Raw genomic sequence first — 16035 nt, forward strand, 5'->3', positions numbered from 1 at the left:
CCCTGGGACGGTGCGTTTGTAATCCTCGGTTTGCAGGGAAAATCTGTGCCGCTGTGTGTCGTGCGCATTCTTCACTGTTCTACCTTAACCTCCATGTCAACTGAGAAGAAACAGTACAGATCTGAAAGCAAATACAACATGGAGCAAACACAACTGTATGAACTTCTGTTTCGATGAAGGGTGTCCAACAGTGTGAGGAAATAAATGCAGAGACCAGCGTCTTTGTAGCTTTTCATGTTGTTGGTTGTTAGATTGGCACAAAAAAAACAAACAAAAAAATTAATCTAAGAGATTATCACCTTTCACATGCTGGTTTGCAAGTCCCCATTCAGCAGAGTACTCTGAGTCTCCGTCGGATCATTTATCATGCGAGACTTGTCCTGCCGGCTGTCGCTGCGCTCGATCTCATCGAGCCCTCCCACCTTCTTGAGGCACAGAACATTCTGGAAGCTTTTCTTGAAGTTTTCCGACAGGAAGGCATAGAGGATTGGGTTGGCGCAGCTGTTAGCGTAGCCGAGAACCACCACAAAGGCGAAGGTGCTCCTCAGGATAGGAGTGGTGCTGATGGTGCCCGTCACCGAGGTGACGTTGAAGACGTAGAATGGCAGCCAGCAGAAGATGAACACCGCCACCACGATGGACACCATTCGAGTCACCTTTCGCTCGGACCGCTTCCTCTTGGAGGAACCCACGCGAATGCCCGAGGACTTCACCTTGATGATGATGAACAAGTAGCAAAGGCAGATGACCAAAAGTGGCAAGAAGAAGCCGAGGATGAAGGTGTAGAACATGAACGCGGTGTAGTAGGCCTCTTGAGGCTCAGGCCACACAATGGTGCAGAAGCAGCCATCGTGTTTGGTGATGATGCCGCTGTAGATGACGATGGGCAAGTTAACAATCAGTGAAACACCCCACACTGCCAGATTGATGGTCTTCGCCATGCGTGGCTTTCGCCACTTTGTGGATTTAATAGGATGCACCACAGCAAGGTAGCGGTCAAAACTCATGACAGTCAGGCAGAAGATGGACGTGAACTGATTCAGGGAGTCCACGGTCATCACCACTCGACACAACATGGCCCCAAATGGCCAGTGGACCAGCGCCAACTGGATGGCAATGAACGGTAGACCAAGCATGAAGAGCACATCAGCCACCGCCAGGTTGAGGATGTAGATGTTGGTGACTGTCTTCATCTTGGCGTAGCGTAGGATGACGTAGATGACCAAAGTGTTTCCACAGAGGCCCACAGTGCAAACCAAGAAGTACATGCAGGTGATGACCACCGTGCTGGTTCTGTTGAAGCTGTGGTCTGTGTCATTTCCAAAATAATCTGAATAATTGCCTTGCAGGAAGCTGTCATACATTAGGTGATCTGACAGATTTGGAGGTGAAGATGGGAAGATCCAGGAGTCCATGGTGCCTCAGTGTCTGGCTCTGAAACACAGATTAGGTCATCCCACTGGAAAAACAAAAGAAAGGTTTGGCAACTGAGGCTCAGATGAAACAGCTAGCTGTAAGCCAGCTGTATATAAACCATTTAGTTAGTTCCTTCTAGTTATCTTACTGCTTAAGATAAAGCAAAATCCATCTTCATCAGCTATTGATTGTTATCTGTCCCTCTGTTCGCTTTGTTTGCTGACGGATGTCAAATGAATTGACTGTAATGATCGCCGATCACATGGTGCTTGCCAGGATCACTGACTGATCACATGAGGGTGTCGCACAATAAATCATGTCAGCAAACAGAATGATACTGAGTTATGTCTCAGTATTTTACACACTCGTATCATTTTGTTGGCTTTCATAAATTGTCATTGATCAGCAGACTTGATCGATACCATAATGATGAAGCACCTCAAGTGATACAGTTTTCATCTAGACTTTCCTTCACTGTTTATTAAGTCAGGCTCACTGTTAGAGGGAAATTACTTGACACAACCTTCAGTCATGAGAGCTCCCTGGGGAAATACCTGCCCTTTCCATGCTGCCAAATATGCTTTCATGCAGAATTGTGTGCTGGCACATTTTTAAAAATATATTAGTGCGTGGAGGCAGATGTAAATTAATCTGAGTCTAGGTAATTGAATGAGGGGAATCAGTGATAAATGAGGCTGGTGCACACAGACTGAAGTGCATCACAGTGCCAGAGCACAGCAGGCATTGATGCTCTGACAGTTCTGAGGCAGTATCATCAGAGATTTTATTGTGCTTGTTTGTCATTTTCTCCATGGCTGTAGCCTGGAGCCAACACTTTGTGCAACAGGTGACCAAATGTTTTCATTCAATTGAAGGAAAGTACTTTGTGTTCTCTGAATCGGGTTCCACACACAGAATTTCGCCTCATGCAAAAGTTGGAAATCCACTGCATTTACCATATTTTGATTGCCTTGCATATAAACAAGCACATTCTTGCTGCATTTAATCATTTATGTTTCATTCAGGTCATATACAGCACTGTGCATGATTAAAAAACATGAAAATTATGCAAAAATAAGCAAGTGTTGAAATATCCCTTACTTTCTTATTATTTTGCAGCTAAAATCATACAAAATCCTTTCTGCAAGATTGTGTGGCAGCGCGATCATTTTATTTTGGCTTTAAAATGTAACCACTTTGCAATAATCAGAAAGTACCAGTTTGCATATCTGATTTATGTGCAAAAAAGTACGTCTGTATCGCTTGCGGACAATTACACCTGCTCCTGATTTTCAATCATCCATCAAGCATACACTAATCATGCAGCAGGTGGCAGTCAGGTCTATGGGATACTATAAAAAAATTGCCTTTTTTGTTCTTTGTTTTTGATTGATCTGATTTTGCATAATATTGTACATTTGGTTATTGACATACATTTTTTTTCTAGCACTGTAAAAAAAAGTGAAATTAGCAGGGAAATCCTGTAAAATCATGACATTAAAAAATGTGAAAAGAAAAACAGTGGAATAGTGTTTAATTGACAGCAACAATTTGTAAAATGTGGAACAAAACTGAACTGTGAATCTAAGTACAAATATGTTCAAATAATCATATACCATTGTAGAATTTACAATTGACCGCAGTTTAAACACAGAAAAATCATAATGCCAAAAACTGTACAATACAGTTAAAATTACAACATGACACTGTTAAAATAATGTTTTTTATTCTGTTAATTTGAATTTGACTATTGTTTTAGACTTTACAGATAAGAATTTTCACAAATACAGGAAAATACTGTAAATTAAGGGTTTCAAAAAAAGAGGTGATGTGTCTGTTTAAAGTACATTTTGAGGATATTTTATCTTGTAAATAGACAATATCTTATCTGTCCATATATTTGCATGGTAATAATTAACATGCAAAAACAAAGAACAGATTAATTTTGCATTGTAATAGTTATTAATCAATAAGACAGAGACAGATAGCTGGAGTGGTGGCTGGTTAGTGCACTTGCTTTCAGTAAGAAATGAAACAGGGGTTTTAAATGCAATTAATACTATTATTTTCAATATACTTAAAATTGTTAATTTTAGGGATTTAAGTAATAATGTTTCATTTGATTTAATTGATTTCAACTACAATATTGTTTTGCACTTAATTGACAATGTTATGTGGGAAAAGTTACCTTACCTTTATCAATTAAATTCAACATTTTATTTCTTAGAGTGTGGAAAGTTCCCGGTTCAAACCCGACCCCTGCCACATTTCTCCATGTAATGTGACGTTCCGTCAGGAGGGGCATCCAGCGTAAAACGTGTGCCAATTACAGTTTTAATTTTTTTTTTATTAATTAATTAATTTATTATTTATTTTTGTAAATTACAGGTTTAAATGTAAAATTTACATAATTTATGTAAAACCATTTACATATTCACTGTTATTTTTTTTTACAGAACTCCACTGGTAACCACAGCTGCCAGAATTTTTCCTTAAAATCAACAGAATTTTTTTTTACAGTGTCATGGAGCTTATTTTAAAATGCAGTCTAGATTTCACATTTTCTTTTTAAGCTGTGGCTGAAGCACCAGCCAATAGTGCATTCTCTCCAGTCACAGCCACTGAAAATTGTTACTACTTTTAACTTGGCACTGGCGTTTTGTTGGATTTAACACTCGTCTCCATGCACACTCATTTTTTTTTATTAATTAATTAATTGCTTGACTTTTACATTGGGCAGAATTACAGTGCTGTTGAAATGTGATTTACAGGACACTGCACCCTGCCCTTTGCAAGTTCTTAAAGAAACTATACTCTCTCACTGCTTGACCTTCAAATTTGTCAGTGACATGTTAAGAATAAGGCATGCATGGATGACTGTGAAACAACGCAGTCAGCAGCCAGCTGTCCAAATACTTTTGGTCCTATAAAATGGAAAATCAGAATCAAAAAAGTACAGCAGGGTTCATCGGATTTCACTGTGATTGTAACACCAAATTCAAGATGAATGTCTGATCTTGTTTTCAACTGCCGCAGAAAAAATACTTAAATAAAATTTGTCACTAAATAAATATGAGCCATATGTGCTTCATAGTGGAGTTGCTGAGGCTTTTATGTGCGAATTGTCCAACAAGTAATCATGGAACCAGCGCCAATATGTTTTTTTCCCTCCAATATGCTCATAAATGTTGCCAAAAAAAAAAAAAAAAAAAAAAAAACCCTTTTGGTAGTGGAAGTAAAAGGCAAAGATTGGATATGGCGTTTGTGGTTTTATCATGTAAATAATGTTTGCACATGCTGCACAAAAAAATTGCTCAGGATTATGATTTTGCAGTTGACATGATTTAGCATGAAATTATTTTAATATCATTGCAAGGAAGAAAAAAAAAATCCCCGTTTATTTAACCAAAGTAAAGCACAGACGTAAAAATAGAGAAATATTAGTCAAAGTGATCATTTACAATTGAGTGCAATATTATCCAACAAAAACTTACCAGATTTAAATATTACTATTTACAAGGTGGGAGGGGGAGGAAAAATCAGGATCGGAGCATTTCGCACTTGATTTTTCTTCATCTGCGCATTTATGGATCTTGAAGTTAGTTTCGGTGATGTGATGTCAAAAAATAAAATAAAATAAAATAAAAATCCTTTTGTATCATCCCATTATGTAGCGCGTGGATTAATCTGAAGAACGGACAAGTAAAGAAACACGCACACGCTTCTTCAGCAAACGCTCCTTTTTTGCGCATCAGATGTGCGCAAACGTGTCCAGCCAGAGCGCGCAGCCAGGACTCGCGTCTGAAGCAAAGGACAGGCTGTCTGCTGATTGTCTCATTCCAAACACACGCGCGCGCACACATGCACACACGCTTGGAGCACCGACGCGCACAGATGCTCACCCAGGCTCAGCGTGCGCGCGTCCCTGCTTCGTCGGTTTCAGCGTGTCCTGCTGCGCAGGATTCAAAGTGCGCTCTGATGAGGAGACACGACAAAAAAAAGGAAGGTTCTGTGTGGGTGAAGATGATGGACGGGTTTCATTAACCACATTAGCGCTGCTGAGGGCCACGTGGGATCCTCCACAAACACACAAGACTCAACACACACACCCCAGGGGAGACCGGGACAACTGCAACAGATTGTGACAGTCAGTTGCAATTTTTTTGAAGTGACGCAAACCCCGATAAGGTCCACCTTTACAAACTGCACCATTGCTGCAGGTTGTTTTAGATGATGACGTGTAATTCTGAGGCTTTGGAAAAGCGAGGCAGGTACCCTGAAAGGAAATGAGGCAAGTCATGGTGAAGAAAGAACTGAGTCATTTATTTATGGTCCTATCTTCACCTATGGACATGAACTTTGGGTAACGACCAAAAGAATAAGGAGGCATATAAAAGCAGCAGAAATGTGATTCCTCCATTGGGTATGTGGGCTTACACTCGGGGACGGGGTGAGAAGCTCAAATATCCAGGAGGGACTGCTTCTTCACATGGAAAGAAGCCAGCTGAGGTGATTTGGGCATCTGGTGAGGATTTCCCTGATTGTCTCCATAGGCCCACACTTCTTTATCCTTGGCCAAGTCCTTCACTCTTCCAGTGGGATTCTGAGGTGTTCCCAAGACAGCTAAGATATAATCCCTCGTGTATGTCCTGGGTTTTCCTCAGGGCCTCCCCATATTTGGATGTGCCCGGAAGACCTCGAGTGGTCTACTGCTTCCCTGGCACTAAATTAATGAGCGAATGAATGAATAAATTAGTCCACCTCCTCCAGTTTCTTAACACCATAACTCAAAAACAATGAATGTTATCATCTTGTAAATCCACACATTAAACAAGCATATAATGATGAATTGATTAAAGTTTGCTAAGTTTGATGCACCAAATTTATAGGAAAACAAAAAACAAATTTGTTTTGTTAATATCATGTGATACTAGTGCAGTGCCCATAGGAAGTTTGTATCCCTATAGAAAATTGGGAGTAAAAAAACTAAATTAAAAAAGACCATCACCGGATCAATACCGCACAATAATGCCAAATACCACCAAATTGAATTCTAAATAAAGTGTTGTGAAATGACATCACCAGAATGCAGCGCTTTCAAATGCCACCAGTTGTAATATAAAGAATAAAAGTCAGAACCAGTGAATATACCTGTACAGTATTTAGCACAGTGCATTAATTTTCCCTCAAAATATTTTATTTTACTAACTATACGAGGTCTGTTAGAAAAGTATCCGACCTTTTTATTTTTTTCAAAAACTATATGGATTTGAATCATGTGCGCTTGCATCAGACAAGCTTGAACCTTCGTGCGCATGCGTGAGTTTTTTCACGCCTGTCGGTTGCGTCATTCGCCTGTGGGCGGGCTTTAGTGAGCACTGGTCCACCCCCCTCGTCGGATTTTTATTGTCAGGGAAATGGCTGAGAGGCTGTCGCTTTGCTCCATGATTTTTTTTTCAGAAACTGTTAGAGACAGCCAGTTGGAAACCATTCGAAAGATTCAGATGGATTTCGGTGAAGATTCTATTGGTATCACACAGATTAAGGACCATTAAAACTGGATTAAAACGGCCCACGGCGGCAGAGGGTGCGCCGTGCCCCGAGCGGCCATCGACAGGCTGGAACGAGCAGATCACTTCCAAATTTAAGGCTCTGTTGATGCAGGACGTCGTGTGACTAGCAGAGAAGTTTCAGAAGAGGTCGGGATCAGCACTTTATCGGCACATTCCACTGTTAAAGGAGATTTTATAATGAAAGATGTGCGGACAGATTCGCACGGCGGGACGCAGCCGCTCACAGCCGCTGGACAAACAACACCTCCGTGTTGGAAGTCTCACAGGACAAGTTGGAACATGCCCAGCTGTTAAACAATTTCTCGGATACTCACTCGACTGAAAAGCCACCGAAAGCCGCCTGAATCTTACGAATGGTTTCCAACACGGAGGTGTTTTTTGTTGAGTTTTTTTTTGTTTGTTGAGCATGTGGGCAAAATCCTCCGCACGTCTTTCATTACAAAATCTCCTGTAACAGTGGAATGTGCCGCAAAAGTGCTATGTCCAGCTCTCTTGCCATTTCTGTGGTAGTCACACGATGTCCCGGATCAACACAGCGTTCAGTTTAGAAATGATCTGGTCGATCCAGCCTGTCGATGGCCGCTCGGTGCGCTGTGCGCCCTCTGCCGCTGTGGGCCATCTTGAAAAAGGTTTTAACACTCCTTAATCCGTGTGACGTCGACAGAATCATCACCGAAATCCATCTGAATCTTTCGAATGGTTTCCAACTGGCTGTCTCTAACAGTTTCTGAAAAAAATTTCATGGAGCAAAGCGACAGCCTCTCAGCCATTTCCCTGACAATAAAAATCCGACGAGGGGGGTGGACCAGTGCTCACTCAAAGCCCGCCCACAGGCGAATGACGCAACCGACAGGCGTGAAAAAACTCACGCTTGCGCACGAAGGTTCAAGCTTGTCTGATACAAGCGCACATGATTCAAATCCATATAGTTTTTGAAAAAAATAAAAAGGTCGGATAGTTTTCTCACAGACCTTGTATCTCATAATTTTTGAATGGTTTATCTATTAAAGAGTAAAAACTGAAGGAAATCAATTGTAAGGCTTGAAAAGTTTCTGTAGGAAATATTTTAGCCATAAGATCAAGTGAGAGGGGAAAGTGTTGGCTTTTTAAATACTACTTGAAAAACATCAGACTCATTGAGAGGATTTAGTGCTGCTATAATAGACTGATGGAGCAGGTGGCAGCAATGCAACAATAAGGATGGTGGCTGCCATTAAATGCCATAGAAGAAGAAAGGGTGCGCTTGAGGTTATCTACAGGTTCACGTTCTGAGAAAACCGTGTTTCGTGTCAAAATAAAGTTGTTTATATATATATATATATATATATATATATATATATATATATATATATATATATATATACAGGGCTTAATTTGAGGGGGAGCAAGCCGGAGCGTGCTCCGGAGTCTCGGATGCGCGCTCCGGAACCTCTGATGTTGGCTCCGCCAGCTATTTATCCCTTTATCTATGGCAATGGCGCCCACAATATTTTCCATATGCGTATTTTTTTACCGTAACTCCACCAATGTTTGTCCAATCTGAATGATTCAATGATTGAATGATTCAAAGTACATTGTAAAGCTAACACCAAGGGCTTTCCAATGGTGTATTACTTTAAATGTAGCCTGTGATGTCATAACGCAGAGGAAAAACAGAGAAGTTTCACACTAGTGCGCCGCTGATTCTCATTACCGTAAGTTCTCATGTAAGCCCTCAATCTGAAAAATTTCAACACGGACAGCAAGCCAAGAACCCGTGGTTTCCAACAGTATGCTATATGTTGCATATATTACGGTAAAGTGCGTTCGGTGACTTTTGAAACGAGGGAAAAGTATGAAAAAGAGCGCAAAAGTGACAGATAAGTACAGAGACAGACAGCAAACATAAATGTAGTAATTTTTGAGGAAAAGGCAGGGTGTTAGTGTCATTTGTGAAGGTGTGTGTGCGTGTTTGTGTGGGTGTGCAGTTTATTTTAAGTGTGGCGCACAGCATTGTTCGCAAGTCCCCCCCCCCCCACCGTCCTTTTTTTTTTGCACTGGAGCCACCCAACCTACTGCGCTCCGGGACCTCCCACTTTACAAATTAAGAACTGTATATATATATATATATATATATATATATATATATATATATATATATATATATATATATATATATATATATATATATATATATATATATGTTCTCCACTCAGATTGCAATAGCCAATCTCAGATTAGCCTTTCTGTCCATCATTTACCTGTATTTTGGCATGCATGGCGCCGTTATGTTGGATCCAAAAGGATCCAAAAAGGCTAGAACCAAAAGTTATATTGGATCAGTTCCCACTGACCAATAGCGTTAGAGCTTACTGCCAACAGCTAGCCAATCAGAGCGCGGCATACGAAGGTCAGGAACTAGCTGACAGGCGCTGGTTGAAAAAATGGCAAAAACATGTCAACAACAGCAGAAAATCGTCTGCCAGCGAGGTTTGCTGAGTTCACAGAGGAGGAACTGGTGGAAATATTGAACTCCAAGGATGCAAAAAAACACTAAGAAGGTAGACAAGCACGCTACTGATGTTTTAGAAGCATTCATCGCATCAGAATCAATCATATGCTGTTCACAACAAAATAAATTGATCTAATTTACTTGAATCTTTGTTGTTTGCTTAATTTGGGAGGGGGGTGGAGAACATAATTTATTATTTGTATTTATATATATATAAAATGTTAGTGGTTTTATGTAATGAAATAAATGGAGCATGGAAACAAATTCTACAATAAATTTTGATGGAAATCCGAATGCAAATGGAGGTTTTGCAGGATACAGATGTCACAGAAGGCGCCATCTGGGAAGTACTAATGTTACAATGTCAAAATAAAGGTTTAGTATCAAAATAATGGTTTTGAAAATTAATCCCAAAAAATTTCATAATGAAAGATGCACATCACCGTGCCATGCTCAAGCCACATTCAAAAGCTGAGGTTGAGCTGACAAATAGTCAGAGAGATATGCGAGCCACATACACAGACACAGACGTTACTGGACATGGTGTTGTACCAAAACTGAATTTTGCCCCCCCCCCCAAAAAAGAAGTAAAAAAACAAATGTAGATTCGCATTTTTGAACACATTTAGGGTGGTAAAAGGCTTCTGTGTCATCAGGTCCTCCTCCCTCCATTTTTAAATGCTTTGTGGACAACCTAGTGCATTACAGCGGCATTTGTCATTTTACGCATATCCTCTGCATGAAAACCCAACACAGAAACTTTTACAGAGTAAAATGTACTCTGCTGGAATAACATTTGATCCCAGTCCAAACAGAGTTAAATCAACTCTATCACAGTGTAAAATCAACTCTTATTGGAGTAGAAACACTTGATTTAACAAGACGGTAGAGCTGATTTCACTCTATAATAGAATGTATTTTACTCTGTTTAGACTGAGACCAAATGTTATCCCGGCAGAGTAAATTTTACCCTGCAAAATTTACTGTGTATGCCTGCTGCCACAGCTAAACAAAAGCAGACAGCGCCACAAATCCATCACTCAAGTCCTCTGCTAGTCTACTGTCCAATGAAAGAGAAGTACTTTAAAATTGAACACCCCCCCATGGTGATGTCATCGAGGAGCCTGTAGGCTACCTTGTGCTTCAGGTGCATTGATAATATAATTTCAATTTTGGGCTCATTTTGATCTGGAGAATGTTAGCTTTCTGCTATGTTCATATAGTGCCATTTTTGTCACGAAATAGCAATTATAAATAATACCAGGGTGTTGGATCTGGTCCCGGGTGGCACTGACTATAACAAGTTGAATAAGGGAGAAAAAGGGTTTTATATAAGTAAGAAGTTAGGAGATAAACAGTTTGTGATTAAAGATGGTTTGATACAGATGCAGCTGAAAAGATAACTGAAAGAACAGAGAATTCCATTTGTGAGTCGGTATTGTGCAGCAAAGAACACACTGTGTTGCCTCAGACACTGGAATTATCAATATCAATCATCCTGATAACCATCAGCACTGAGATCCGGAGAGATATCTCCTCTTTGTTGATTAGCGCTGCGTGAATTTTCGCGGGCGAAGTTCCAGTTTATGCTTGCTCACAGATTACAGACATTCGATCAAGCAGCTCAGACCCTGAATTAGACATATTGATTGTGCATCCTGCTGGTGTTCATTGCAAAATAATTAGTATCCTGAGACAGCTGCGCAAATCAAGTGGTGATGCAGTTTGAGAAACAAATGTGGAGAATTTCAAAGAAGTACAAGGATGTGATTCTTATGAGGGACAAGGATGAGGTCTTAATTATCAGGTATTTACAGGGCTTACTTATTCATTGTGTTACTAAATATTTACTCTGCATAGTTATCTTCCTTTTGTGTGAAATAATATATAAGTAAAACTGTATGAACCTTATTACAGATAGTATTATATATATATATATATATATATATATATATATATATATATATATATATATATATATATATATATATATATATATATATATATATATATATATATATATATATATATATAAACACACACACACACACACACCTTTATTTAACCAGATAAAAAACCCATTGAGATCAAGACCTCATTTACAAAGGTACACAAAATAAAATAAACAGTATCACAATAATAAAATATATAACATGCAAGCAATTAATGAATGAAACACAATCACGTTTATCTCAGTATCTATATATATATGTTTAAAAATACATATATACATATATGTTAAAAAAAAACAGTGTAAAATTTAAAAACACAGATACTATTCAAAAGATTTCCACTGTTGATTTCTTAAAATACATCAGTAAGCGGTGAGAGCATATATATATATATATATATATATATATATATATATATATATATATATATATATATATATATATATATATATATATATATATATATATATTTAGTGAGGCAAATAAGTATTTGATCCAATTTTGCAGGTTTTCCCATCTACAAAGAACTGAGAGGTTTTTGTCATTTTTATCGTAAGTACATTTCAACTGTGAGAGACAGAATCTAAACAAAAAATCTGAAAATCACATTGTATGATTTTTAAATAATTAATTAGCATTTTATTGCATGAAATAAGTATTTGCTACAATAGAAAAACAGACCTGTATTTGGTACATAAACATTTATTTGCAGTTCCAGAGGTCAGATGTTTCCTGGAGTTCTTGATCAAGTTTGCACACTGCAACAAGGATTTTGGTCCACTCCTCCATACAGATCTTCTCCAGATGTTTCAGGTTTGGAGTTTCAGCTCCCTCCAAAGATTTTCTATTGAGTTCAGGTCTGGAGACTGGCCAGGTCACTCCAGAGCCTCTCCTTAGTTGCCCTGGCTCTGTGTTTGGGGTGACTGTCATGCTGGAAGACCTAACCATGACCCATCTTCAATGCTCTTACTGAGGGAAGGAGGTTGTTTGCCAAAATTTTGCCATACATGACCCCATCCATCCTCCCTTCAATACGGTGCAGTCGTCCTGTCCCCTTTGCAGAAAAGCACCCCCAAAAATGATGTTTCCACCTCCATGCTTCACGGTTGGGACGGTGTTCTTGGGGTTATTCTCATCCTTCAAACATCGTAAGTGAAGTTGATAACAAAAGCTCTATTTTGGTCTCATCTGAATACATGACCTTCTCCTATGCCTCCTCTGGATCATCCAGATGGTCACTGGTGAACTTCATGACGTGCTGGCTTGAGCAGGGGGACCTTGTGTGCCCTGCAGGACTTTAAACCATGACGGCGTAGTGTGCAGTGGTGGGCACACTTCTGATAACCAATAATTATCAAAGATAAAGTTTTCATTATCGGATTATCTTTTCAGAGAACTTTGAAAACCATTATCGGGCTAATTATTTTCTGACAAATTTTTGTCCAATAACTTTTAGACCGTTAACGTGGTAAACAAAGGTAACCAGATGTGTAGTTCTACCCTCTAGAAACAGAGGAGAGCTGGTTCTAGAAGAAACTGCTCTATCCTCTGCAGTCAAAGGAGAACTGATCACAAAAAACCCATTTCTTTTAACCCCACACTGATATGGGGCCAATATCACCCAAGTCATCTTGAGGCATACATTTTTAAGTTATGGTTCGAATTTTAACCAAACTTATTTTGGACAAGTTATTTAAATTAACGTCACTTCTGAAGTTTTATAAAGTGAAAATATCAGATATATGTTTTAGTTTTAAAGTAATGCCCTAATGTTTAAGGTTTTAGTGTGGTTTTCCCTTAGTGTGGTTTTAGTAAGGTTTTCCCTTGCTTGCAAATTGCTTGCTTGCCTCTACTGGTGGTTGGCTCTCACTGCGGTATTGTATCACTTCCTGTTCCGGAGCACAGCGGTGTTTTTCTGTATCTGTTAGCTGTTTAATCTGCGCAGTTAGATTGATCTAGTTATCTAGATTACGATTTGTTTCCCAGTGTAATCTTTACGTGCCTTAACTAAAGCACTCCTTCTGCTGAATCACCTCTAAATTATTTACACATTATTCACTTTGTGTGTTTTTAGGAATCCGCTAGCTTAGCGTAGCTACTAGCTCTTAGCCGATTTAGCATGGCGGCTTCTCCTGTCTCTCCCGCACTTTTCTGCTCTGGGTGTGAAATGTTTAGTTATTCCTCGGCCTCCTTTAGCAGTAATGGTACTTGTAATAAGTGTAGCTTATTCGTAGCTTTGGAGGCCAGGCTGGGCGAATTGGAGACTCGGCTCCGCACCGTGGAAAATTCTACAGCTAGCCAGGCCCCTGTAGTCGGTGCGGACCAAGGTAGCTTAGCCGCCGTTAGTTCCCCCCCTGGCAGATCCCGAGCAGCCGGGAAAGCAGGCTGACTGGGTGACTGTGAGGAGGAAGCGTAGCCCTAAACAGAAGCCCCGTGTACACCGCCAACCCGTTCACATCTCTAACCGTTTTTCCCCACTCGACGACACACCCGCCGAGGATCAAACTCTGGTTATTGGCGACTCTGTTTTGAGAAATGTGAAGTTAGCGACACCAGCAACCATAGTCAATTGTCTTCCGGGGGCCAGAGCAGGCGACATTGAAGGAAATTTGAAACTGCTGGCTAAGGCTAAGCGTAAATTTGGTAAGATTGTAATTCACGTCGGCAGTAATGACACCCGGTTACGCCAATCGGAGGTCACTAAAATTAACATTAAATCGGTGTGTAACTTTGCAAAAACAATGTCGGACTCTGTAGTTTTCTCTGGGCCCCTCCCCAATCAGACCGGGAGTGACATGTTTAGCCGCATGTTCTCCTTGAATTGCTGGCTGTCTGAGTGGTGTCCAAAAAATGAGGTGGGCTTCATAGATAATTGGCAAAGCTTCTGGGGAAAACCTGGTCTTGTTAGGAGAGACGGCATCCATCCCACTTTGGATGGAGCAGCTCTCATTTCTAGAAATCTGGCTAATTTTCTTAAATCCTCCAAACCGTGACTATCCAGGGTTGGGACCAGGAAGCAGAGTTGTAGTCTTACACACCTCTCTGCAGCTTCTCTCCCCCTGCCATCCCCTCATTACCCCATCCCCGTAGAGACGGTGCCTGCTCCCAGACTACCAATAACCAGCAAAAATCTATTTAAGCATAAAAATTCAAAAAGAAAAAATAATATAGCACCTTCAACTGCACCACAGACTAAAACAGTTAAATGTGGTCTATTAAACATTAGTTCTCTCTCTTCTAAGTCCCTGTTGGTAAATGATATAATAATTGATCAACATATTGATTTATTCTGCCTAACAGAAACCTGGTTACAGCAGGATGAATATGTTAGTTTAAATGAGTCAACACCCCCGAGTCACACTAACTGTCAGAATGCTCGTAGCACGGGCCGGGGCGGTGGATTAGCAGCAATCTTCCATTCCAGCTTATTAATTAATCAAAAACCCAGACAGAGCTTTAATTCATTTGAAAGCTTGTCTCTTAGTCTTGTCCATTCAAATTGGAAGTCCCAAAAACCAGTTTTATTTGTTATTATCTATCGTCCACCTGGTCGTTACTGTGAGTTTCTCTGTGAATTTTCAGACCTTTTGTCTGACTTAGTGCTTAGCTCAGATAAGATAATTATAGTGGGCGATTTTAACATCCACACAGATGCTGAGAATGACAGCCTCAACACTGCATTTAATCTATTATTAGACTCTATTGGCTTTGCTCAAAAAGTAAATGAGTCCACCCACCACTTTAATCATATCTTAGATCTTGTTCTGACTTATGGTATGGAAATAGAAGACTTAACAGTATTCCCTGAAAACTCCCTTCTGTCTGATCATTTTTTAATAACATTTACATTTACTCTGATGGACTACCCAGCAGTAGGGAATAAGTTTCATTACACTAGAAGTCTTTCAGAAAGCGCTGTAACTAGGTTTAAGGATATGATTCCTTCTTTATGTTCTCTAATGCCATATAACAACACAGTGCAGAGTAGCTACCTAAACTCTGTAAGGGAGATAGAGTATCTCGTCAATAGTTTTACATCCTCATTGAAGACAGCTTTGGATGCTGTAGCTCCTCTGAAAAAGAGAGCTTTAAATCAGAAGTGTCTGACTCCATGGTATAACTCTCAAACTCGTAGCTTAAAGCAGATAACCCGTAAGTTGGAGAGGAAATGGCGTCTCACTAATTTAGAAGATCTTCACTTAGCCTGGAAAAAGAGTCTGTTGCTCTATAAAAAAGCCCTCCGTAAAGCTAGGACATCTTTCTACTTATCACTAATTGAAGAAAATAAGAACAACCCCAGGTTTCTTTTCAGCACTGTAGCCAGGCTGACAAAGAGTCAGAGCTCTATTGAGCTGAGTATTCCATTAACTTTAACTAGTAATGAGTTCATGACTTTCTTTGCTAACAAAATTTTAACTATTAGAGAAAAAATTACTCATAACCATCCCAAAGACGTATCGTTATCTTTGGCTGCTTTCAGTGATGCCGGTATTTGGTTAGACTCTTTCTCTCCGATTGTTCTGTCTGAGTTATTTTCATTAGTTACTTCATCCAAACCATCAACATGTTTATTAGACCCCATTCCTACCAGGCTGCTCAAGGA

At 39.8% G+C, this 16035-nt stretch overlaps 1 protein-coding gene across 2 annotated transcripts; it reads right to left on the bottom strand.

Moving 5' to 3' along the window:
• Positions 1-235: 235 nt before the first annotated feature.
• On the bottom strand, positions 236-5404 carry LOC117528490 (somatostatin receptor type 2-like). Of its 2 annotated transcripts, none has more exons than XM_034191125.1 (2): positions 5319-5404; positions 236-1459 (listed from the first exon to the last, which is right to left on the bottom strand). In XM_034191125.1, the coding sequence occupies exon 2, from the start codon at positions 1413-1415 to the stop codon at positions 303-305; it is 1113 nt and encodes a 370-aa protein (XP_034047016.1). In that variant the 5' UTR covers positions 1416-1459; positions 5319-5404; the 3' UTR covers positions 236-302. The 2 variants fall into 2 exon arrangements, with proteins under 2 accessions (XP_034047016.1, XP_034047015.1); XM_034191124.1 differs by lacking the exon at positions 5319-5404 and adding an exon at positions 4911-5025.
• Positions 5405-16035: the final 10631 nt, after the last annotated feature.

Source organism: Thalassophryne amazonica, chromosome 16, assembly GCF_902500255.1.
Source record: "Thalassophryne amazonica chromosome 16, fThaAma1.1, whole genome shotgun sequence".
In the NCBI taxonomy this organism is placed as follows: domain Eukaryota; kingdom Metazoa; phylum Chordata; class Actinopteri; order Batrachoidiformes; family Batrachoididae; genus Thalassophryne; species Thalassophryne amazonica.

Excerpts from the sequence above, each read along its gene's own strand:
- LOC117528490 (XM_034191125.1), bottom strand. The coding sequence starts at position 1,415 with ATGGACTCCTGGATCTTCCCATCTTCACCTCCAAATCTGTCAGATCAC.